The sequence below is a fragment of the Ostrinia nubilalis genome, chromosome Z (genome assembly GCF_963855985.1).
Source record: "Ostrinia nubilalis chromosome Z, ilOstNubi1.1, whole genome shotgun sequence".
Lineage (NCBI taxonomy): Eukaryota > Metazoa > Arthropoda > Insecta > Lepidoptera > Crambidae > Ostrinia > Ostrinia nubilalis.
In genome coordinates this window covers 16,807,951-16,833,439 of record NC_087119.1, presented here as the reverse complement: position 1 = coordinate 16,833,439, position 25,489 = coordinate 16,807,951, and the positions used below count along the sequence as shown (strand labels likewise).

Here is a 25,489-nt window from a genome sequence, read left to right as displayed (position 1 = left end):
TTAGGAGTGCTGATTTCAGATCCCCCTTCCTCCAGTCAAGATGGCCGATAGGCCGGCAACGCACCTGTAACGCCCCTGGGACTGCGGGTGTCTATGATCGACGGTAATCACTTACCATCAGGTGATCCGTCTGCTCGTTTGCCTCTTGTCACATAAAAAAGTATCTACCTAAATAACTTAGTTGAAGTTTTATAAAACTATTTCAATTTTATTCATCAATCGACTTTTTCTTAGATCTATAATTTCTGGAAGAACACAATCAAAATAAAATTTTGTTAATCGTCCGTGGAACTACATATCTTTTGTTCCCAGAAATTATCGTCTCTGAAAACTTTGATGACTTTTATATTAAATTCACAGCCAGTCCACACAGCAGACAAAAACACACATTCTTGTTAGCGATGTGTAGTAATTTAAAGTAAAGTTTTTTTTGCTGAATAGCAATATCTAGATCGATACCAAAAATAGAAAGAGGGTACTTTATTTCGATGTCACATCTTCATATATTCCGTCCTGTGATGCTTCCAGGAAGAAAAGGGATTTGTCAATAAACAACCCACATTTCTCCATGGCTATGTTCTCTACTGACTGACTTAGTTGTTCAATAGCTTTTGCCTCGTTTTCTTTGCTGTGTTTAACTGATGCCATAATATTATCCACATTATACCTAAGTATTTCAAGCCAGAGTGCGCTTTCTGCTTGGAGTATTGTTTCGCGCTCATTTTCATGACGCATTGTAGCTTGTTTTTGTAGACTCTCCAAAAAACAAGATTTGGCTTGTTCGTAATCTGCAGAATTCATGTCAGGCTTCTGACATTTATTTGTGTCTTTTTTGTGTCTTCAGTACAGTAATAGGGTATAAATAAATCCCTTCTGACCCGTGGAACACCAAAGTGGTACACCTAGGTTTTCCATGGTTAACTTCTTGTGCCCCTGGTTCACCTAGGTGTTCTGCTATTCAAAATAATTCAAAATCAAAATATCAAAATATTTTTATTGAGCCATCCATTATTCTTACTAACTAATCAACAAAAACATAACTTATCAGTAAGTGTACATTGTTTATTTACACATAGATAATTCAAAATAATGTACCCGTAGTTCACCTATTTCGTGAAATACAAGTAATAAGGATTCTAAATAATTCAAAAACTAAATGTTAAAATTGATAAAATTAAACATATTCAGGGCAAGACAAGAAAGAAAACTGTTTTGGTAATGCAACAATTTAATAAGAGATAGAAAACAAATTTTACCCCAGAGGTGAATACTCTAGTTTAAATTAATAGATATTGTGTCAAATGCTTGGTTCGCATAAACAATTTAAAAATCGCCTAATTAACTTCGTAGCTTTTCTAATGCACTCTCTATAGTGATTTCCTTATTAACTAATTGCATTTGTATGTTGAGAATATAGTTATCATTTTCGAGAAATATTTTTCTTTTTTTAATAGGAATTTTATCAGCATGTTCAACTGATACACTTTTTTCTAAATTATTTAATAGTCTTAATAATGTCACTGTGTTTTTGTTTAGCCCTTGGTTTAATTTGGCATTGAACCCCTCGGTGACATTATTGGTACGGTGTTGCTGTCCAAATACACTTAATGTTTTCATTATATCATGTTTAAACCAAAAACAATTTATATAATTTATAAATTTTGACATCGAAATATTATAATGGTCACATTCGGAAACTATGTATTTCCAACCATCTAAAATAAATTCTTCCGGAAGTAATGGTAGAACTGCCGTGAATGCAATAATTCGCTTTTGAGGTTTTGAATTAAGATTCCTTAGTTTCATCATTTTCCACAAATAATTCGACCAATGATAATAGCAGCCTATAATCTTCACATTTGGGAATATACTAGATGTTATAGCTTTTAATGCTCCAATTTCAAAATCTACGTGGAATTGCTGAGGATTCCATACAGGTAACTGACTCTTAAATAATTCAAATAAAATAAAGTAGGTTTTTTTCTTTTTTGTCCGGCAATAACGCAAATATTAGGGGTATTACCTTTGTAGCAGTAATAGAACTTCCTACTTCGCCATATAAATAAAATAAAGTTGGTAGAAAGGCTTGGGGCAACTACATTATTTTGAATTATTTTGAATAGCCGAACACCTAGGTGAACCAGGGGTACAAAAAATTAACCGTGGAACACCTAAGTGAACCAGGGGTACAAGAAGTTAACCATTGAACACCTAGGTGTACCACTTTGGTGTTCCACGGGTCAGAAGAGATATAAATTACAATCGGAATGATCTCCAAAGATGTGTTTGGGGCTGTTAAGAATTTCTTTTTGTAATCAAATAATTTTGCTGGATTCCGATGTAGACGTCTTGGTCTTCCAATGCCGTACTGCAGCCCGGACAGCTGTTCTTAATCTGACTAATCGTTCAGGTGTTAGTAATTTACGTTCCTTTAAGGGAATCGTGGTATTTGTTTTCAGGAGCAAATTTTTTCCGTTGTAGTTGCTGAGTAGTTGGTTAGTGCATCAAATTTTTTGAATAGGCACTTCAGGATACGGTCTACTCTCTAGTAGTTATACGTGCTGGCATCACCATCTGCAATTAGCGTATTGTAAATCAGTTTCCGTTTCTTTAAAGAAGATTTGAATCCCTCATCTAATATATTTGGTTCCATACTTGATACATCAGTATCAACCAACACCCATTGAGACGTCGTGCTCCATGATGGTAAGCGTGCGAATGCGATACGGAGCAGTGCGACAGTGAGTGGCGGGTGTCGGCGTTTTGTGTGGCACGTAATGACCACTAGAGTGGCGAGTCGCGGACACTACTGTAGCGAGTGGCCGCCACCGGATACACGGGTGCAGCGCTTTTATACAGAATATAATATTATTATTAAAAAGTGTGTTAAGTCGCCGTCGCTGGGCACCGGTGACTGTCGGTAGCCCATTTGCGCCGAGCCTCACAAAGGTAAAAATCATCTTTATCACCATTTCAGGATGCCTCCCCCTACCGATGATAAACCGTTTGGTGTAGTGGTTCAGAACGGACTACTATGTCGAGAGGTCCCGGGTTCGATTCCCGGCCGAGCAGAAATTGAAATGATGAATTGTAATTTCTGTGACGGGTTTGGGAGTTACTTAGTAGAAAAAACGCATCTCAATCCACACGACAATGCGTCGAATAAGTTATAATAACGGAATTGGAATGAAGTTCATTGGCGAGATTATAGGTACACGAAATTGACCTTGGTGTGCGAATTTTGTAGAGATAAAAATCCTTTTGTTCTTCTAGTTAGCGCAAGCCATCTAAAAAAGCCAATGCTACCCAGTGACATTTGCAATTAATGAATGAATAAAAGTGTACCTACTTGTATACATGTATTAATTGTGCAAATAAATATTTGAATTTCAAAAGGTTACTACGAGTATGTCTTCCGAGTCCTCCGGGTCAAGGATGGCAATACGCCCAGTAAACCGCTCATTATCCTGGAATACCTTAACAAGACGCTGCTTCTTTGCCTTGATAGTTTCTAAAGGCAGTCGGAAAAATGCTTTTTTTGAGTTAAGATAGCGAAAAATGTTCGTGAGCCGTTTCAAAGTCGCAAGTGATAAAAACACTGTTTTCCCTCTTCTCCTATGATGTTGTTCCTACCTTCAAGAGTTTTTTCAATATCTTCCATCACTTGATCCTTAGTCTTCTTTAAGGAGTAATGTAGTTGTACGAGTATATGATTACTAGAGAAACTGTGAGAGGACTTGCCTGTTCTTGATAGTTAGTTTAAAACTTCTTGAGTGAATCCTCTCTTCCTCACACCAGAAAACGAAGCCTGCTTGTGTCTACAGGGTCAACATTTCCTAAACATTTTGTCAAAAGTGCTTGTGCCATTATAGACATAGGTATTTTATATTTAAATCTTATCGGAGCAAAATCTAACTTTGGTGCTTCACCCCTTTTTAAGAAAACAGAGTTCATTTCTTTCCTTTGGAACCATTTATTTGTTCACAAATATCCAGGTCTTCGGGGTAGATACCAAACATGGCATGGAAAACAATTTGAGCTGTTTTTATTATACATATCTGAACTACTACTGTGCATGCGGAAAACCATACCACATTTCATCTTATCTTATCTTATCTTATCTTATCTTATCAAAACTTTTGAGTGGATGTAGCAATTTATTTGTAATGTTTATTTGGAAAATATATAAAGTTAAAATATTATACATAGAAATAAACTACCTACATAGACTAAAATATTCATAAGCCATAATAGGTAACATCTGGAGGCTATTAGATAATGCTCCTTTAAGTTTATTGTAATATTTTTCTTCCATTACAAACATTACAGCTTATATAAGAGTTCCTAAGCTTCTAATCACACCTGTCCGTCTTTCTGGAGCAAAAGTTATTCCTTGTAGTAATGGAACATGATGATTCTTTAGTCGATATTGAGTTATGTTTTAAGTTGATTCACTGTATTTATCCCGCCTACCAACAACCATTCCTGATGATTTTCTTTTGCCACTAATTTTTGCTACATTTTCCCTTACTCTAAATCTTATCACTCCTGTTTTTACTTCATCAAAACACTATTCGTATTACAATTAGGAAGTTTAATTCAATCTTTGTCTTCTTAATTTTCTCCACTATGTCACTAATTAATAGAACTTCAGTCTCCATTATCTTAGTTGTATAAGACTTACATCTAAGTTTTACTCTTTGCGTAAATACGTGAAAACTGTCATAAGGACACCTGCTAATTTTATCAATGTCTATTATTACCTTTCTTATATCCGACTGCAATAAAGTTATTATAATACCTAAGCAAGATAATAAGTTATTAATCTATACGTCTCTTTCCGCCAACCTGTTTTCAGGATCAATCTCCATATACACGGTGTTAGGTAAATGGGTATATGAGCTGACACTAGCCCATTATATTAACATATTAATATAAATGGTATGGTGAAGTCAGAAAATTGATATCATCATTTTAATTTTCATACAAATCTGATTTTATAAATTTTGTTTTGTATGGACATTGAAAAAATTTAAATGATGATATCAAACTAACTTCACCGTACCATTTATACGCATATGTTAACATGGGCTAGTGTCTGCTCATATACCCATTTACCTAACACCCTGTAGATGTGGATGCCGTATTGAATTTTAGAAGAAAGGTGTGTTAATATTATTTATTGAAACTGAATCGTTAATTTATAAATAGGTACTATCACTGTTTCTGCAAGTCAGATTTATTCATTATTATTTACTTACTAACTTAGCAGACAGATGAGAAGTAGTTTTGTATAGCATCTTTCATGATAGAAATGTGAACTATTTTAGGAATTGAAACTCGAGATAAAAAAGCTATGAAGTGAACTAAGTTTGCTTCTAGTGCTGTCCAAACAGCATTGCGTCATCTGTGGTCGATTGGCGGCTTAGAGTGTTGATTTTGCTCTCAGACGTGCCCCGGCCGGCTCGGACTGGATGAGGGCGGAATCTTACCACTGGCACAGTTCCGTTTACTTTAGGTGCTCTAATACTTCAATTGACATAACAATCACATGGACCAAGGCTTCTTTTATTAATAATAACCGAGGAAATTATCTTTGAGGATTTATAAAATTCCTAACAATACTTTATTGTTCACCACACACAGAACAAGAACAATTAAAGGAAATACACAGGGCCAGTACAATTTATTATTTTCTTGTCGCTCTTCCCACTACATAATTTATTAACCCGGCGTCATTGTGGCGGAAAAAAGTTACACTAACGTTGAGGTGGGTCATTATGACCCTGGTTATAATTGTCACAATTTTGCCTAGTATAAAATAATTTTTAATATTTTAAATTTAATATTTATCATAAATACTGTATAATATAATCAATAGCAGCAATAAAACACATTGGTAATGTATGCAATAATTTTTATTTTTCATTTTTCTTATAGACTATTAATTATACAACAAAACTGTAACTCAACTTTTAATCAACAAAAAGCAATATCGTTTCTAACAAAAATAATACTTAAATCAATTCTATACTACCTATGCTCTCTATCATTAGAATTTTATACCATTTAGTACCATCTTTCCCGCTATAAAAGGGATCTCGTACCTCGAGGTCTGACGATTCAGAATTGTCGTCATTTGGAGCCATTACATTAAAAAAACTGGATTGACGTAATTGTTGCAATGGAATGTCATCTTCACTGTCACTTACTTCTTGGTCGGTATCACTTTCCTGGCTACGAACACTAACATCTTCATTTTACAAATCAGACGCATAAGGTCCATTTTCGTCACTATCTGAGGATTCTTCCAGTATCGCCAAGATTCGACGACCCTCACGTTCTTCCGGGTCCATATTAGACAAGTATCTGAATATAAAGTATCGAAAATAAGTATAAATAAAACATTAAAAAAAAATATGGCACAAAACAGCAACGTCGCCGTTGAGCTGGGTCATAATTACCCGGTCGCACGTTTACACACGTGTTGCTCCTTGCGCGGGCGACAGACGACTGAAGTGAGGTACGTGAAGGGGAGGGGTGATCCTTTGCTGCAGCTACTGAGACAGACGGTTGTGTGCGGCAATTATTTGTAAGCAAATTTTCGTATGCAAAACTTGCAGGGTCATATTGACCCTGCCTCAATGACGCCGGGTTAATATCTTACTGAACAACTGACTACGAATTTTTTACCATCTAACTTTCATTAATAACTCATAAAATTTACAATAATAATGCTTATAAAAATACATCCAGTCTAGTTGATGGGGAAAAACTACACCTAGCCACTCTAGTATAGTACCGGTTCGTATAACTAAATCCTGGTGGCGTTTTTCCAAATTGTCACCGAGCATCTTTTAGTGGTAATCCTTGTGATAGTGATGCTAGTCACCAGGGGGAAGTTATGACACCAATAACCACAAAAAAATATAATAAAATTTCAGCAGGGATATCCTTTAAACAAAGATCGGTATCTAGGTAATTGTTTTTAAATATTTTAATACATGGTGCCCCCTAACGGAGCGAAACTGCTAAATTAAATGTCGTATTGTCTAGAAGTGTGCCAATATGAGGACAAGATATAGTGAAGCCAAAGACCTGATTTCCACTCGGCTATAGCCAGAAGACGAGCTCGATCGGCAGAACTGGAAGACGTGTTTAATAGGTTATTCCGTACAAGTCTGCAGTGCGACTCGTTCCACTACCTTTGTGAAATGTGAGACAATGGAAAAATTTCAGAGCTTAACTGTCTCCAAGTATTAATGTCTTCGGCTAGGTGGATGGTAATTGAGTTAGAACACTTACTCAGTATTTTTGAAACCAATCCACTAGTGCTATGAGCTGAAGACAAAAAAGCCGGTAGAGCAACACTGGAAATTTTGCGGATACCCAAACTTTCAAACCTAATAGGAAGAGAAGCTTGGGTCTATGAAAGATCAATCATCTAAAAAAAGTATATTTAAAACGGAGGATATAATTTGTTTTGAAGAGGTATCTAATTTGGCAGTTAAGCTAGGGTATTTCCAAAAATATTATTATGAAGAACGAATACAATACTTACTCGTATGTGAATTTAGGGACAAAAAGACAAGACCGAATAATAATAATTGTGCACGCCATGTGTGTATTAATTTTAAGTAAACGGTTCGAAACATTTTCAAAGCTGTATCATTTTTCGTCTGTAAAAGAAGCAAACGATTCCTTTATTATAGGAGACTCAACGAGGCGTAGCGAATCTTTTTTAATATTTATAATATTGAGAGCTATGAAATTAAAATTTGAAAACGCTATCTGAATTAGGGGAGGAGTCGGGTGCAAACAATAATCACATTTTGAAAATTTTTAATCTAAACCAGCTTTTTTCACAATTTTGTGTTAGCATATTTAAATCGGCCAAAACTGTATTAGGGTTTCCTCAAAGGGTCCCGTCGTCTAAATCCACTGAATTAAAAGCATTTTTAACATCCACTGTCAGCAGGACGTCGCTCGGATTACTGTACAAAAAAGAGCGGAATGAACGAATGGCGGCTTCGCAATCGCCTTTTATACCAAAGCCATGCTGGACAGGTTCAAAATAAGCTGCAAGGCTATCGGAAACAGCCCTACAGCAAATTTTGGCCATTAGTCGTCTCAGAGTTGAGCAATGGGTCGAATGCCACCATCCTTTTTTTGAGAGCGCAGATATTGACTCCGTATAAAATATTTATAAATTGAGGGTTGACGCCACCAGATAGCATCAAATTTGTCAGTACGAACAACTCCTTCAGGAGGATAGTACCGGCTTCGCCACAGTTAGCACATACTAGATCTTTGAGATGCTGTGGAATAAGACCATCCAAGCCGCCCGCAGAACCACTCGCAAAGGAATTGATTGCACCCAATAACACTTCTGGTGTCGTCTGGAGGCAGGACTGTGTAGGATCTGGTTGATCAGGGTATACTGTGCTGGTTGCTGAAAGTGGATGTTTGCTTTTAAGGGCCGAGAGGGGGGTATCAGGAGTGTAAGGTGCTATAAGATCGTCGGAGAACAAAATACGAGCAGCACCTTTGATGTCGCCGTCACTGATTTTTGATTCTACATGTTTTATAAAATTTTCACTATTAGAAGTACGGGAGCTAGATATGGAAATGATAATATCAGAGGTTTGCCACGGTGCACTACAATTTTACTAAATTCTGTTGGTCAATGATTGATAGTTACTTATTTGTTTCAGATTTTATGTATGAAACTCTATAAGAAAATGTAAACAAATGCTTCCAGGCCTCAACAGAGCTGCTTCTAACTACTTGGGATATGGAATGACTTAGGCACTGTGTAAATATAACACGAGCGTCACGACGAATGCGTTTAATGATGGGATGCGAATGTTTAGGTGGCGTATTTTTTCCAAAAAGGACACGTGGACGGTGAGGGTTGAGATGAGGATCGATTTGGTTGGATGGAATCTGGAACTGCACTTTGATGAATATGGCTAAGATGAATTCTCAGGCCCCGTTGGCTTTTGAATTTATAAATTGTGGTACAAATACCCATCACCCCATTTCCCCCTTTTTGGCGAAAAAATTGTTCTTTTTTATTTAGTGACTTATTAAACTCTCAATGAATTGTTTTTTTTTTTTCAACAAAACAGACCTGTTACCGACATTATTCTACAAAACCTTGTTGCCTGGAAGTATCACTCAAACCACTTATTAAGAAACTGACATTCTAAGTTTATTGGTATTTGAAATTATGGCATATTATGTTCACAGTGGCCCTTTTGCAGTATTATTGATGTTTCTCGTCGTCACGAGTCACAAGTAATCACAGCTGAAACTGCTCGTTCGTTAGCCATAATTGGGTTATGGATTAATCAATTCAATTAGCCAGATATAAAGTCAAACGTTGCTTGATTGATCTTAGAAAGAAATGTTGTTTGCAAATACTAATAGACATGAATCGCGGGAATCAGAAAGGAGCTGGGAGCCGTCTCGGGGGAAATCGAATTAGAAGCGACTCGCAGCCAAAGGAGACACACTAAGGCTTAGCACAGTCCACAGTCTACGCCGAACAGTTTGAAATTTGCTTTGATTGACAAATAAAGTTACCAGAGCATTCACATTATCTGGATATACCTACATATTCATAGAATCCAGTTCAGAAAAGTTACATAATACATGCTGATGTTATTTGTCACTCACCTGCTTCTAAAAATAAAGTTTGTGGGTACGACATTGTAATGAACTTTTTACGAAGATACTATTCTAAATACGTATGTATGTATAAAATATTTATCATCCCAAATTAGGCAAGTTTATTGTTGTATGTTACTCCAATGTCTTATAGAAAATGGTTACAATAATTGATTTATTACTCCCAACGCAAATTAACACCTTTGCTGCGGCAGTAACTTTCTAATACTTTCCATTCCTTCGGTACAAGGTCGGTAAACCTGGTATTAAAACTTACGTTGTGGCGGCACAAGGCTTAAAGACCTTGTAATATTTAAGATATATTAATTTTATTTTTGGCTTCATGTTAATAGATATTGTGTTTTTTTTCTATGGATATTAATAATAATGCATTTATTGACATACACCTGAAGGCGTTCGTGAATAACTTGTTTAGTATAAAAATTATAGCTATATCCAAAATACAAGGCTTATGCACCCTGTGCCGCACTGAAGTAGGGAAGGCTGGTGGGTATTCTAGGGATGTGAAATACAAATATCGATAGTTTTAATTAAGTTTTAATAAAAATTTAAAAAAGTAACAAACAAAGATGTTTTAATAATTTAGTCTAAATATTTTACAAATAAGACATACGTGCAATAAGCTATATTTAACGAAAACATATTATTTAATAACATTTAGTTACAACTTCAAATATTTGTCACGAAAAACTATTTAAATTAGCAATAAATCGTGTAGCAAATTAAATAATAATCAATTTGCAGTTTTGATTTTGTTTGTTTCTCTTGACGCCATGTCGACATGTGCGTTTCTTACGAATGCGAGGCAACACTGGCTGCACGAAGCTAGCGTGGGGTGCGGTACCAGGTGCGTAGGGTACAAGGTGCTTCGACCTGGTTTCGCATTGTGAAGACATTTTATTACTTCCGTGCGGTACCAGGTCTAAAAACCTGGTATTAAGGTAGGTACACCATTGGATTCTATTTTAAGAATACATCATAGATATATATTCATCACTTTCCTACACCGGACCCAATTGAAGTTATGCCTTTCGCACGACAAGGAAGACTATAATTTTCTTAGCCGCACGGTAAGCGAAACGTACACAAGGTCTATAGACCTGGTTTCGCACTCAACGTGTTAAGGATAGAATATTAATTTGTGCGATGTAACGAGGCGTGAATAAGTCAAGATAACGTATGACGTCACCCACGTTTGTGATAGTCATGTCCAGCCATAGGGGTGGTATCAGATTTTGCATGTAACTTGGTATGTACTATGGGCGAAATAATGAAAGTGCCTACTAGAAAATGTTCGATTTACACTGTTAATTTAAAAAAAATTAAACGTGCCAGTAAAATTATATTATTTATCTGAAGAATTTGTATTTTTACTAAATAATTTTGCCAGTGGGTGGAATGAATGTCGTGAGATAGAGCTCCATTTTATTTTTACATGGCGAAGGCATTGAATAAATGGCGGGGTTCTGCTTGGTAATGAACGATAGGGAATGCTCTTTCGCTAAACAATGGTAATAAATACAGTGACTATCGCTTAACACCCGTCAGGAGGATGGAGGCCGGACGCACACGTTTGCACCGTGGTGTGAGTTTAGTCTGGGTGTACGATGTGAGCTTTTACACCGAATAAATAGTTTTATTTAAATTAATAAATTGAAAATAAACCAACTTGGCCTATACTATCAAATTGGAATAGAATATGTGTTTCATTGTTATTTCGATTGCGTTCCTACACAGTAACTATATTATTACTTTCATAAAAGTGAAAAATTAACAACTACATAAGAATACAAATAAATGAAATAGTAAATTGAAGTTATTTTATATCACTTATTTATTAGTTCATACAGTTGTAAAAATTGATTGCAACATAATTTGTCTAATCTCATCTTCGAAGTGAAAAAACTTTACTTCGGGCTATGCATCGAGCAACCACAAACTCCTACTAGGTATATCCCAAGCTTCACAGCTTAAATAACTTTAAAACTGAAATAAAATAAATAAATCTTAGATAAAGTGTGTCCGTGACTTAACGGTGTGAAAAGCGAACGTTTCCAAGTTACTCCGAACAGTTGATTCAGCCAATCAAATATACCCACCCTCCGGCGTGTCTCCCGCGCCTCTTCTCTTTATAAGGCGAGCACATCCCCTAGAATGGCACAGTATCCCTTAGTCCACTGCGTCGTCGCATCAATTTTGACCGGAATAATTATCTTCCAAAGTAATTTAATTGATTATTGTAATCTTGTAATCATGAGTGGATCAGGGAAAGGCCTTCTGGGTCTCTGGTTGTACCGAAATGGTTCTGACTGGCAAGTAAAGAATGAGTCACCTCATCATCCCAAACTTGGTGATCTTCAAGCACAAGTAGCTGCTCAGCAGCAAGCCCACGCTGAAGGCGAAAGGATTTCAGTGATTTTCACCTTGAAGAATCAAGTCGGAGGGCTGGTTCGAGCCTTGTCTGTTTTCCAAGATCTGGGAATAAATGTTCTCCATATTGAATCAAGGAAGTCTATGACAGCTGTGTCTTCTGTAAGTTTAGCATTTATTGTGTATGCTGTGTTATCTTTTTTAATTTCAATTATAAAAAGAGTAATGTATATTGTAAATTCATTCAGGCTGACATTCTAGTGGACGTAGAATGTGATCCAAATAGGATGGAACAGTTAAAGCGAATGCTAAAACGTGAAGTTCAAGATTTTGAGGTGGTTCCGCCTCAATCTGGCGAGGAGTTTCCACCACCGACTCCTCTCTCGGCAGCTGCTAGTTTTGGTATTTTTCAATTTTATTTTCAAAGAACTATTACTGTGCCAGCCTGTATTCAATATGTGTGCATTTTATTTTTATTTCGATGATTGTTCTATAGCGAAATAATCCGAAAACTTGCTTTTACGTTTGCGTGTGTTTCTAACTTTAATTTGCTCACAATTTTATTGTGTTTATATACTCAACATCAAATAAACAGCACCTTCCGCGACGCGAACTTTAACGATTTTCTTCTGACATAATCATGGTGCCCCAACAATATTGGTGTTATTTGAAAGCCCAATAGGTAAATATCCTTAAAGAAAAACACATTTAATTTCTTAATAAATGATTAACATAAACCATAAATGTGATTTGAAAAATACCTCACTTTGGACCTATGGGATGAATTAGACCAATTTTTATGGTTATAAAACCAATTTTATTTGATTATTTGGATAATGATCTCACGTCTCCTCTTTAAAAGATGGATAGCGATTAATCCCAACTTAACAATTTTATAGCCATAAAAGTTGGCTCTAGCGTAACTACCTACGAGTATTTTTTGATGAAGTGACTCTGGATCCTTCTAAAGACACATTTTGCGGGGAAAAAACTTTCCTTTAATGAAATGAAGGTTAGAACTAGGCTTTTAAATGGTGCCAATATAGGTGGGAAGTGGGGATGCATACGTTTGAAAATGCTTGTCGCAGGAGGTGCGATTTATTTGATGTCGAGTGTATTTTTTGTTACAAACACGTTCCATATTAATCGCCATTATGTGAATTGTGCAAAACACTGCTCGTATGAAAGAAACTTCAAACTTCAGAAACTTCGTAGTTACAAAATTATATTTACAATTTTACATGCCTATTCTGAACCTTATTTACTATGTGCAAATTGAAGAAAATTTCAGTAGTAATATAGTGACAAGTATTTCCATGTATTCAAAACTGAAACCAATTTACGCTCTATCATGCGAAGTCTAATTTTAATTTATTTATAATATTTAAGAATTTTATTGCTTTAATGAAAAACCACGTAATTAGTGTTATTACCAATTAAATATGGCTAGAATATGTAAAAAAAATCGTGTAATAGAAGATACGATCAAAAAAATATTATCTTATTTAAAATTAATTGCAAAATCTTACCATATTTTTACTACCACCATTGCATGTAAGAGCCCCACACTTAAAACGATTTTACGAATCTTTTCATCATTTTAATTTTAGCAAGGCAACAATAAAGATAAAATACCACGATTTCTTTAAGGTACCTACCTACCTAATCACTTAACTGATTGCTACAGTTGGCGATCAATGCTGGATTGAATTTCAGATTCCGATGAAGTTCTGAAGTTAAGCAATTGATTATACTTTAGTAGTCAAGACGCGATATCTTTAGAGCCATAACATTCAGTGGCACTTTAAATAAGGTCACTGAGTAGTATAAATTAAACTTTTTAGATATTTGAGTGCATTATACCATACAAACATGATGAACGAATATGTCAAGCAACACAGTGAGATAGATATTTTTAAATTGAAAAAGCTTTTAATTTAGTGAAAATAACAAATTTTTATCTTTACATAAACAAAGTTGCTACCGTTTTATGTACGCTTAAATCTTATCTATACAACTATTTTTAACGCAGTTTTCAGCAATAGATAGTAGTGATTCAAGAGAAAGTTATGTATGATAAATACCTGTGCGAAACCGGGGCGGGTCACTAGTATTGTAAAAATAACTCGATTCCTTAGCGAACATTCTGTTAATTATTTTAAGCTTTCACATTGCATGACTATTTTGTTCGTTTAAAATTAAAACAATGAATTTTCCAAAACCATAAAAACAAGTGACAAACGCTAAGAACACACATAATGAAAAACAAATTTCTCGCTGGCCAGGCGCGCGACAAAAGTTGCCATATGCGACCTTTACAATTTAATTGTTTTTTTTTTAATCCATCTAATGCCCTTCAAGGGACAGACCAATGCCAATGCCCTTAGATATCTTTCTGTACCCCCAGTGAAAAGGGATCTAACTCGACTTAGATCAAAATTGACTTTATAACTTAATGTGAATCTCTGAAAAATTAGCTATTTTTGTATCTAATCGGTATGTTTCTACGACGTATAGAAAAGAAAATAATTTTGTGCCAAATGATACAAGTAAGGCTTTGTGAACCAATTTTGAGTTTTCTTTCGTGTATATTGATACATGTCTACTTTTAACAAAGTGTACCGGAGGCTTCTTTCAATTTTTTATTGTGTCAAGAGGTACGACTCGTGTTACTACTTTTTACACGATTGAAGTTGTTCAGATTGAATTTGTGATTAACAATATAAGATGACTCATATTAATATACACAAAAAAACTATGTATTGTTGGTTGGTGAAAAAGAATGTAACTTAATTTATAGCACAAAAAGTAAAAGACAAATGATTATTTATTTTGTGTATAATGATTCAATTAGACTAATACCATTAACCACAAAAGTTTCGTACATGTGTAAAATGTTATCAGTTACTTAGATCAAAAACATTTGAAAATCGCAACTAATGATTTGGTTAATTATTTGGTGTAAAATGATATAACTTAACCCAATTGTCAGATTAAAGGAAAACATAATGCGTAGTTTATAAATCAAAGAACTTTAGTTAATAGTTTTAATAAATAATGGTTAACATCTACTAGTAAAACATATAATTGAATTCATAGTGCCTAACGTTGTCAATAAAAGTACTTAATAAGTGCATTATAGAATTTACAAGAGCTCCAACTACCAGAACTCTTTATAAACAAAACTCATCACCTTAGACAACAAATTGAACTGGACGAGTCATGTCGAGAACAAAATAAAAATGGCCTGTATAGCATTCCATCAGTGCAAGAGACTCATTGGTAGTAGATGAGGTCTCAACCCAAAGATAACACTGGCTCTACACGTCGGTTATATGGCCCTCTTACACATATTATTATAGATCACTTGTTGGTGGCACAGAACACAACTATCAACAGCAAGATCAAAACTCCAAAGCCTGCAACGCCTAGTAAGCATAGCGGCCACTAGTTGTATGAGAACCACTCCATCGATATCACTTGAGTACCTTCTGAATCTCAGATCTTTAGACCTCATCATTCAGGAGGAAGCGCAAGCAGCCGCTCTAAGACTTAAAGGTAAGAACGGCATATAGAAGCAAAACAAGGAGACAGGACATTCCACGATCCTGCACAAAACCCTAATAAAAGAAATACCTCTCACCGAGGCACCTATCGGCAGAATTCCCTGTGTTCACTCTTCGACTGAAGATATAATATCCAGCTTATAACGGAAACGCAAGATTGCTCTGGAATCAATGAAGTTAGGATATTACACTGACGGCTCCAAAACCCAAAAAGGTACGGGAGCTGGTGTCTTCTCGAATTACCTAAATATACTAAGAATATCAACAACACTAGATAAACACAATACAATTTTCCAAGCAGATTGCAATCAGAGCAGCACAGGCGGTTGCAACCATAGACATCCGAGGTCTGAATATAAAAATAATCTCAGATAGTGCAAGCAATACAAAGCAACTTAATATACTACATTATAATACTTATATTGGAATGCCATGACGCGCTCCTAAGTCATTGCAGATGCAAATGGCGTTACCCTGCACTCCTGAAGTGGATCAAAGGACACAGTAACTCCTTGGGCAACGACGCAGCAGATGAACTGGCCAGAAGGGGATCGTACATGACGGTATTTGGTCCGGAACAATTATAATGCCGATACCATAAGCACAGATCAAGACCTGGCTGCGCTCCAAAATAGAAAAATAACACCACACAGAATGGAAAGATTGTGAAAGATGTAGGCAAACAAAAGATGCAGTTGTGGATATTATATCGAAAAAGTCAAAGACTCATAAGACTAAACAGGGACAACATCCGCAAGGTCCTAAGTGTAATAACAGGTATGTTAAACAAACACCTACACAGTATAGCTGTACAGACAGCCTGCTGTGCAGAAGATGCATGGAGGCAGAAGAAAAATCACAGCACGTGCACAAGGAGTGCAGAAGCGAAGCAGATCAACAGGCTCAAATTCTCCAATCACCAGGGTCGCTGCAAAAGGCCTGTAGAGACCTAGATAGGCTGCTGCTACCTGGGGGGATCTAAAGCGGTTGGAATAGGAAGATCAAATAGCGCACAATGGTCTAATCAAAAGGTTAAGTGCAATATTCGATTGCCCTGCAAAACTAACTGCGTAAGTCCTTATGAATGGATACTATGTATAAAGTAAATAATTATGTAAATGGCATGTGTTGCTGGACTTTATCTGCTTAGCTCGCAAGTATAACATGTCTTGTTAATCATGTCTCTATTGATTTAAGAAGATTCCCGTCTTAGGCAGTTCGATTTTTTCAAGTTATTTATGATTTAAGAAGAGGCTGACAAGGGTGGCTAAATATCTTGCGCTGCTTCTTCTCAGCACTGACCTATTTATGTCCCAAAATAAAAGTAGGGTAGTAGAGGGCTTTTTAAAAGCCTCTTTGTTGAAAACAAATGCATTTTATGACTTTACTTTTATATTATCCTTCTGTAGCCAAAAAGCAATCAATATAGCTTGACATCATCATCTCTGGTCCAGAGTTTGATTCCTAATAAGGTAATTGTAGAAAACAAACTTTTCTCTGTCTCCTGTCTAATTAGTTGATGTGAAACCATTGTTGTTTCTGGTCTTTATTACCCAATTGCTTCAACTAATACTTACTTTAAAATAGGAGATAATGTATGTGATTTAGGTCGATATCATTCATGGTATATGGTGTAATAATTAATAAAATAGTAGTTTCAGATCAGAATAAACATTTAAGGAGTAAATAATTAGAATCCACTCTAAAATTCTAGCCTTATTCCTTTATAATCGCCACTTATATCACTTTACACATAATTATTAGGATACTTAGATCGCTATTATGTTAGTTAGATCAGTTTACACATTTTTTTTCTCATCACAAAATTGGTGTATATTGATATAAGTAGAAATTTTTGGACGATTTACCCTAAATAACCTGAAATAATGATTCCTCATAGTGTAATTACTAATGTTTGTTTTACAACTTTTTCTAAAATTAAAGAAACAAAAAAATATCAACAGAAATGGCGTAAAATGTATCACTTTACACTTGTTAGCGGGTGGTCAATTCAGTGTGGTGTAAAATGATTTATGTCCCATTACATCACTTTACACGAATGTAAAGTTGCCGTGCATGGCGATATAACTGGGTTTTTATTTAATTGCGAAAAAACTACATGCTATATTTCCCAAACTGGCACACTGCCTAATTATATCTAACATTACCTTTCACCTAAAAAATATTTCACCAAGTTATCTCTTATAGCGACGAAGCAGGATTTTTTTTAACTTCAAATGCGATTTCCCAAAAATCACCATTTTTGACTTAACTCCGTTTTCACTGGGGGTACAGTTTTGTCTCGGTACTCGTCTGAAAGTGAAAAGTAAAGAAAGGTGTTATTCTAGTATTCTAAAAGAAAAAACTAATAAAAATAATATTTCTTTATTGCTTTGAGAACATTATTACGAATAGTGGTCGAAGTAACCTTTTAAGCATTAGAACAATTAATTCTGTGCCAGGAGACTTCGCTTCTTTTTATTGTATTGATGATAACATTATAATTTATGATCTTTTACATAAATTAAAAATCAATAAATAAGGAATACAACACAACACAAGCAAATAATTGATCAGATTGCAAATTTAGATTATACAGAATGAAATCACTCATTTCTATATGACATTTCATTCAACCAACATACTTAATTTGTTTTTTATTCCTGTATGTTACTATTATTATTATTTCTGTATGTACTTGCGCGTATTTTATTTACAGTCAATTTACAGTATCACTTCCGATCCGATCAGTGTTAAGTTAGCTTTGCTAATATTTGATGTGTGCAAAATGTAAATGTTTGTACTGAAATGAAAATATGTACCTACTGAGAAATATTTACGATACGCATAAAGGGAAATGCATCTTTCACTCGTTAGACATGAAATTGTATTTTAAACTGAAAAGCAGTATGTTATACAAAATTAACGAGCATTGTTGCTAATAACAAAGAGGAAATGTGGCTGATTTTGCTACCTGCTTGTTTTAAGGAAGAAAATTACCTTTGAAAGAATGAAACGTCACTATGAACTAAAACTACTAAATCCTACAAATTAATTCTTTAAAATCAAGCACGTAATGAAGAGTCAAAGAAAATGTTTTGAAATCATTATTAAATGTAATCATGAAAATCAAAATGGATTTCCTCGCTACTTTCATATTACTTAATTTAAATTATACTGATTTTTAAGGTGCCCTCAACTTTATTATCAAATCTTTAGCATTGTATATAATTTATCATTCAGTGATGTTTTTATCCAATCATTTAAAAGCATTTAGTCGCAGTTTTTTTGTCGCTTGCATGATTTTATTGTTGGCTTTCTGTTTGAGTTATTCTAACATTTTATTTCATTTTCCTATATAATTTTCAAGACGATGATTTTTTGTTCGTTATATTAAATATCTTGAATATACAGATTTCGGGGAGATGCACTGGTTCCCGCGTAAGATCTCAGACCTGGATCGAGCTCAGAATGTCCTGATGTACGGCTCTGAGCTGGACGCCGACCACCCTGGATTCAAGGATCCTGTGTACCGCAAACGTCGGGAGCAGTTCGCGGCCATTGCAAACAACTATAAATAGTTAGTATTTAATTAATTGACTCACGTTCCGCCACGTCTATTGAGACGACTCCCATTGGAGTGCAAAATGTCACTCAGACAATTGGGGCAGGGGCAGGGGGTTAATTGCATGAACGGAATTGCGGGAAGCACCTGAATGTGGACAGCTCAAGATCGACAGTTGTAGAAATCCTTGGGGGAGGCCTTTGTCCAGCAGTAGGCATCACTTGGCTAAAACTTACGAACAAAATATTCATATTTTTTGAAATTAATTTTGATCTAACTAAATACTTCTTTCTTTTCTTCGACGGTTGTTGATAATATAAAAGTTACGAATTGTTTTTAAAGCTGGTAAAGGCAAAGTAATATGACTAAAGTAACAAACACTTCTTGCCTTTTTGAATCAAGGTGCCTACTTATTCAATTATACACACACTTGTTTGTTGATTGTTTGTAAACTCATACACATAATACACGTATAAATCCACACATTCACACAAACACTGGTGGTATTCGTGGAGATATCTTATTAAACTTTTTAATTAACCATTTGTATTATAGTGGTCAGCCCATTCCTAAGGTACAGTACACCGAGACCGAAATCAAAACTTGGTAAGTGTTCAGAAGTTTCCAGCAGGTATCTAAGTGTTATTGTTGGGTCGCTTACCGCTTTTTAGGTTGGTTTTGTTTATGTTTGTGTAAAATTAGTGCGATCGCATTTGTTTTCGTATAGTCGGCGAATGCTTGAAAAAAATACATTTCATAAAACGAAAAGTCGTGCAAAATAAATAATGATCCTGAAAATGAAATCATAATTATGATAAACATAAACATTTTCACAACTGTTTACAAATCTCATTCCACAGTTTACTTTCAAGAGTCATGTGTTGTTTTATATTTAAGGCATTCCATAAAATCGGTAGCCAAAATGATGTTGTTTTCATATTATTTGCGCAATATTTTTTGTGTCAAACAATTTAAGTGCTTTGTGTTACACTCACTTTTCTTTTTGCTATTTATTCCATAGCAGTGCTTACGGCCGTTATATTGAATACACAGTATTAGTTTTTGTGCTGTTAATTATTATCGATCAAGGCTACTAACTAAACTGCAAATTCTTTTGCATTCACTGAAATGTAACGTGCAATTCACGCATTTAGACACTTTTATAACAAGTCGACTTTTTCTTTTTTGATTAAGATTGGAATGTTTTGTTTCCCAATTTTATTCAACATATCGTTGTGCCCTCTTTGTAAAGGAATACGCACTATGAGTATAGAGAATATAATTAATTTTACTTCGTGACTTAAAAAAAGCTCTTGAAGTCTTTACTCCAATATTTTACTGTAGATAAAATCCGAAACGTATGTTATTAAAGAATAAGCCTATAACAAGGATAAAGTGCGTATTCCTTGTTCTGAAAGCTCTCCTATAAGGACCCTGTCTTATAATTTGTTTGCAAAGACTTGTTGCTAACTTGAATTGCCATTTACAGGGGTATTGTATTCCGTGAGCTGCACAAACTTTATCAGAAACACGCTTGCGAGGAGTACCTGGAGAATTGGCCCCAGTTAGTCAAGTACTGTGGTTACAGGGAGGACAACTTGCCTCAGGTATTAATGGCTTTTGTTGTATCATTGAAGTGCTGTTACTACAAGTTTCCGATAAAGTTTATCTAGAGAACAATCTAGATATTGTTATGGTTATACCCGTACCGCATCCTCAATTTTGATCACATATTGTGCCTAAAATCTATGTAATACTTTATTCATTTATTTTATGTAATGTTCGTCGAGTTGGAGAATAAAATAAAATTGGTGAAACAAACTTGATTCAAGTTTCCAAGTTAAAACGAATGTTGATTTACTAAACTGAAAGTGAATGCATAATTAGCTCATTTAATCTTTCAGTTGGAAGACGTGAGCGCTTTTTTGAAGCGCAAAACTGGTTTTCAATTACGGCCTGTCGCCGGATATTTGTCACCCAGAGATTTTCTCTCTGGTTTAGCATTTAGGGTGTTTCATTGCACCCAATATATTCGTCATTCATCGGATCCTTTTTACACTCCGGAACCGTAAGTACAAGATACAGTCGGTAATAAATCATTTTTTTTTATGCATAATGATATCGGTTACAATAAATAAAAGTACCACAGTAATAAGCGAACATCACAGGAATAGTAAACGTTCAAACTTAATAAATAGATTACTTAACAAACTTTATAATCCTTATTTATTGTTAAATCCCTTTATTGTAAGTAAACATAAATCAATAAATTACTTCGGTCCTATTTTGTGGCTTCGGTCTTAGTTCAGATAGACTCCATTCAGATTCAGATAATTTCAAATAAGATTTTGCTAACTTGACATTACCATAATTCCACTTACTAGAATCACAACCCGCAATAAAGATATAACACCGCTTTGGGCAACGTATTCAGAATAATGTAGATAGTGTGATTCATCGTCTAATAATACCCGACTAGAGTTCAAATACCAGAGCCAAGGTTGTATTTGATACTCAATATTACTGGATTAATATTAAACTGTGAAATAAGTGATAAAATAAGATAGTAAAAGTTCTATTTTTAGGGATTGCTGCCACGAATTACTTGGTCACATGCCACTGCTGGCAAATCCGAGCTTTGCTCAGTTCTCTCAAGAGATCGGACTGGCTTCTCTTGGTGCTTCGGATGATGATATTGATAAACTAGCGACGGTAAGGGACAATACGAAAATATTAGTAGATATTTAGATGAAAGTCATTCTAAATATCACCTACATATAGGTATACTTAGTTTTGAATAATCGAGTCAATCCCATGCGATACTATTTTTTTATCCCAATTTGAAGTGATCCGGTATGGATACGAATAAAATACCTCATTAGTTCCAGCTGAATTGAGTAAATTATTTTAGCAAACAACATTCATAATTGGGCACTCGATGATGATTGAGATAAATATCATTTTCTGAAGCATATCTCTTTTACGTATAATCGAGCGCGAATTTTCTTTATTATTTTTATCTGTATCTGGATAACTTATCTTCATGAATTCTAAGCACGTGTTCCAAATTAACTCGTTAATACAACTTTGAAAGTTTACAGAACACTTCTATCTATCAGAAATACTTCGGAAACTATGCGTGGAATTTGTCTTGCTCTGGCGTAGTGGTTTTGGCAACTCGCTTGATTTTCTCGATTAATGTTTTGTCTCATCCATCTCAGGAAATTTATACTTTTAACTTTTGTATATGTGGCATCTCAATGCCACAAGCGGTCATTTCATTATTTATTATGACAACATTTTTTATTATTTTCTGTATGGTACCTATTAAAATCAGTTATAAATTGCTTGTAAAGGTCGATAAATTTTCCAGCTTTATTTCTTCACCGTCGAGTTCGGGCTGTGCCGGCAGACGGACGGCTCTTTCCGAGTGTATGGCGCTGGTCTACTATCATCAGTCGCTGAGCTTCAGCATGCCTTGACCACCTCCGAGAAAATCAAGCGCTTCGATCCTGACGTCACCGTTAACGAAGAGTGCATCATTACTTCTTACCAGAATGCTTACTACTACACTGATTCGTTTGAGGAAGCCAAGGAGAAAATGAGGTGATTATTAACATTGTCTTTTCGAAAACTATCAAATAACTTAGATATTGAAGCAGATCTTGAATAATGTAAAGTTATTAAAAAAGAGCACAAACCCTAGAGAAACCGTAATAGCTTGTAAAAACAACTAATGTCATCCGCCAACGTACCAGGTGGAAATTGTTAACGTGCCACTTAAGAATTAAAGCTGTAATAAGAGAATCAAGGTAATTTCCACTACTTCAGAGATCCAAGACGGTCTCGGTGTGTCGTTACATCTTGTTTGTTCTACACGCTCGTAAAATTGCGCTCTCAAAACATATTCCGGAGAGCACTCAAATTATCGCTGTTTTCACGATCATGAAATACCTAATACATACATTTTGTTCGGTTGGACGTAGCTTCCAGAAAAATTGTTCCATAATATTTGATAAGTTTGCTATTGGCGCGAGTCCCTGCATAACTGAAATCAGAAACACAATAATGCTCGCTAATGGATACTTTAGCCGTCCAGTGGCGTGGGCTGAAGGTTGTCTCGTCTTTGTGGAAATTCCACGTGTTGATCCTATTTAGTTGAACAACGGATTTTTTTTTATCAGTATTCTTAAGTTTAGATTTGGACGTATACATTAATTCAGAGTGCTAAAGTTTTTTTCCTTAAGGCCATCAACAGTGCTTTTAGAGAAAGTTTACGTCGAAACGAATATCTGTACTTGACCTATATTTAGATACGATTTATATTTTTACTGCCTTAAAAATAAACGTGATGGTACGTTGACACAATTCAGTCTCCAACATTAGGATTACAGAAATTTAATAAAGGTACAAACTACAGTTATGTAATGTGTAATTACAGGGCTTTCGCTGAAAGTATACAACGACCATTCGGGGTCCGCTACAACCCTTACACCCAGAGTGTTGAGGTGTTGAGCAACGCTCAGAAGATCACTGCTCTAGTGAGGGAGTTACGAGGAGACATCTGCATAGTGTCGTCTGCTATCAAGAAGATTTCAGCCCAAGACTCCACTCTCGACGTGGAAACCATCGCCAATATGCTACACACTGGCTTACAGGTGAGAAAACGCTTGTACAATGGGGCTATTCCCTCCTCTTGTTCCCACCGCTGCAACTCCTGTGTAGCCAGGATCTACAGCTTCACCGCCAATAAAAACCCAACCAATGAAGGTCAAGTTTGTCCCGGGTGAAAGTTAAACGCTTGTTCAAGACAAATTAATTAGGTGACCAATGTGACCATAGAGATCACTCATTGTTTCAGCAATGTGTATAATTACATTTTATGCATAATAAATACAATCATTCTTCCATGATTATTCATAATGATTACTTATTTACGTAATGATTTTTAGTTCTGAATTGTCCAGGAAATTTAATTGGGCATTTATATTTCGTACTGTCTCGATATTAAGGACATTAATATTACGAGACTGTTGTTATAAAAGCTTCATTTAGAAATGAACGGTAATTTGACTTCGTTTTCCATCCACGTAATAATTAAATGTGCCTAAATTTTGATTGTATTTAAAGCAGCTTAAACTAAGTGAACAGATTAAGATCTTTGTGTTTTGTGTATAATTATGTTAACCCAAAGAAGATTGTCTGTTTGAACTCAAAAACACACGCAAGTTATACCTGGCACGCTTGTATTTACTGTTAAATTAAAACGTAAGATATCGTACCAAAGGGATCAGAGGTAAACATTTTAGCCTTTGATCATTACTTCAAAGAAATATGTAATTAATTACGCCTACAGACGCCACCCGCTGTTTACAATTGAGTAAACATTTTGACCTAAATGTAACTTTGTGCCGTTACTTACTATAAATAATAAGAATTCATGTCGGTAATTGAAAAAATATTTTAGCCGTAAAAGGATAGCTTGTAACGTTTTATTTTCACTGAAAAGGAACTTTGGCCTATTCCATGAAAAAAGCATTAGGTACTGTAAAGGCATTGATCCTTCCCGCTTGCTCGTTGCGCCGCAATGCAGAGTTTCTTTCAATTTCCGACCTTTCATTCGAAAATGATTGATTCGTAATCCCAAATTCATCTGAGATTGATTCGACGCACAGGCAATCTTTATCGTACGAACCATTCCTGTATAATAAAATATGGATACTTTTATTGCCAAAGCTCTTTCAAATAGCAACAAATGAATACTATGATGATAGTTTGCAATTACCTAAGATATTTATTATCGTGTATCAGGAAGTAAAATGTAATTATGGATTTTTGTATTTTCATCATTTTGGTTTTCATGCAGGTAAACGAAAGAAGCCCACAAAGTACATCTGGATGCAGCACTCCTAACTCTGAACGTGGACATTCACCTAAGCCTGATGCCTGCAAGTAATTCGACTCCCGACGACTTATGGCCACGATGAAAGGTTTTACGATCTGCAAGACAATATTATAACAATAAAATATGTATTATGATGACAATAAGTTATACCCACTTATAACTATAATCTTTTAAATATTCCTACATTTATAATAATAATATGTCAAACATAATCACAATAATAATTTCATCTCATCTTTGAACTAAAATATGTATTTATAATATGCTTAATTAAACTGACACTATTACATAAAAATGTTTATCGAACTAACGTAACGTTGTAGACTAATCAAATATTTATTATGTCCCTCTAGGACCACTTGTCTCTAGCTGATATAATATTTATTACCT

General features: G+C 35.1%; 1 protein-coding gene across 1 annotated transcript; it reads left to right on the top strand.

Annotated features, from left to right (window-relative positions):
• Positions 1-11,883: 11,883 nt before the first annotated feature.
• Positions 11,884-25,280, top strand: LOC135086506 (tryptophan 5-hydroxylase 1). Its single transcript, XM_063981230.1, has 10 exons — positions 11,884-12,225; positions 12,312-12,465; positions 19,044-19,209; positions 19,750-19,800; positions 20,684-20,801; positions 21,099-21,262; positions 21,780-21,906; positions 22,568-22,800; positions 23,636-23,852; positions 25,061-25,280. Exons 1-10 carry the CDS (start codon positions 11,947-11,949, stop codon positions 25,148-25,150), a joined length of 1,599 nt encoding a protein of 532 aa, XP_063837300.1. The 5' UTR covers positions 11,884-11,946; the 3' UTR covers positions 25,151-25,280.
• Positions 25,281-25,489: the final 209 nt, after the last annotated feature.

What these genes read in the sequence shown, in the direction of transcription:
- LOC135086506 (XM_063981230.1), top strand. Translation starts at nt 11,947, where the DNA reads ATGAGTGGATCAGGGAAAGGCCTTCTGGGTCTCTGGTTGTACCGAAAT. An exon ending in CTCGGCAGCTGCTAGTTTTG is followed by an intron (nt 12,466 to 19,043) that starts GTATTTTTCAAT and finishes TTGAATATACAG; the next exon opens with ATTTCGGGGAGATGCACTGG. An exon ending in GGGAGGACAACTTGCCTCAG is followed by an intron (nt 20,802 to 21,098) that starts GTATTAATGGCT and finishes TTAATCTTTCAG; the next exon opens with TTGGAAGACGTGAGCGCTTT.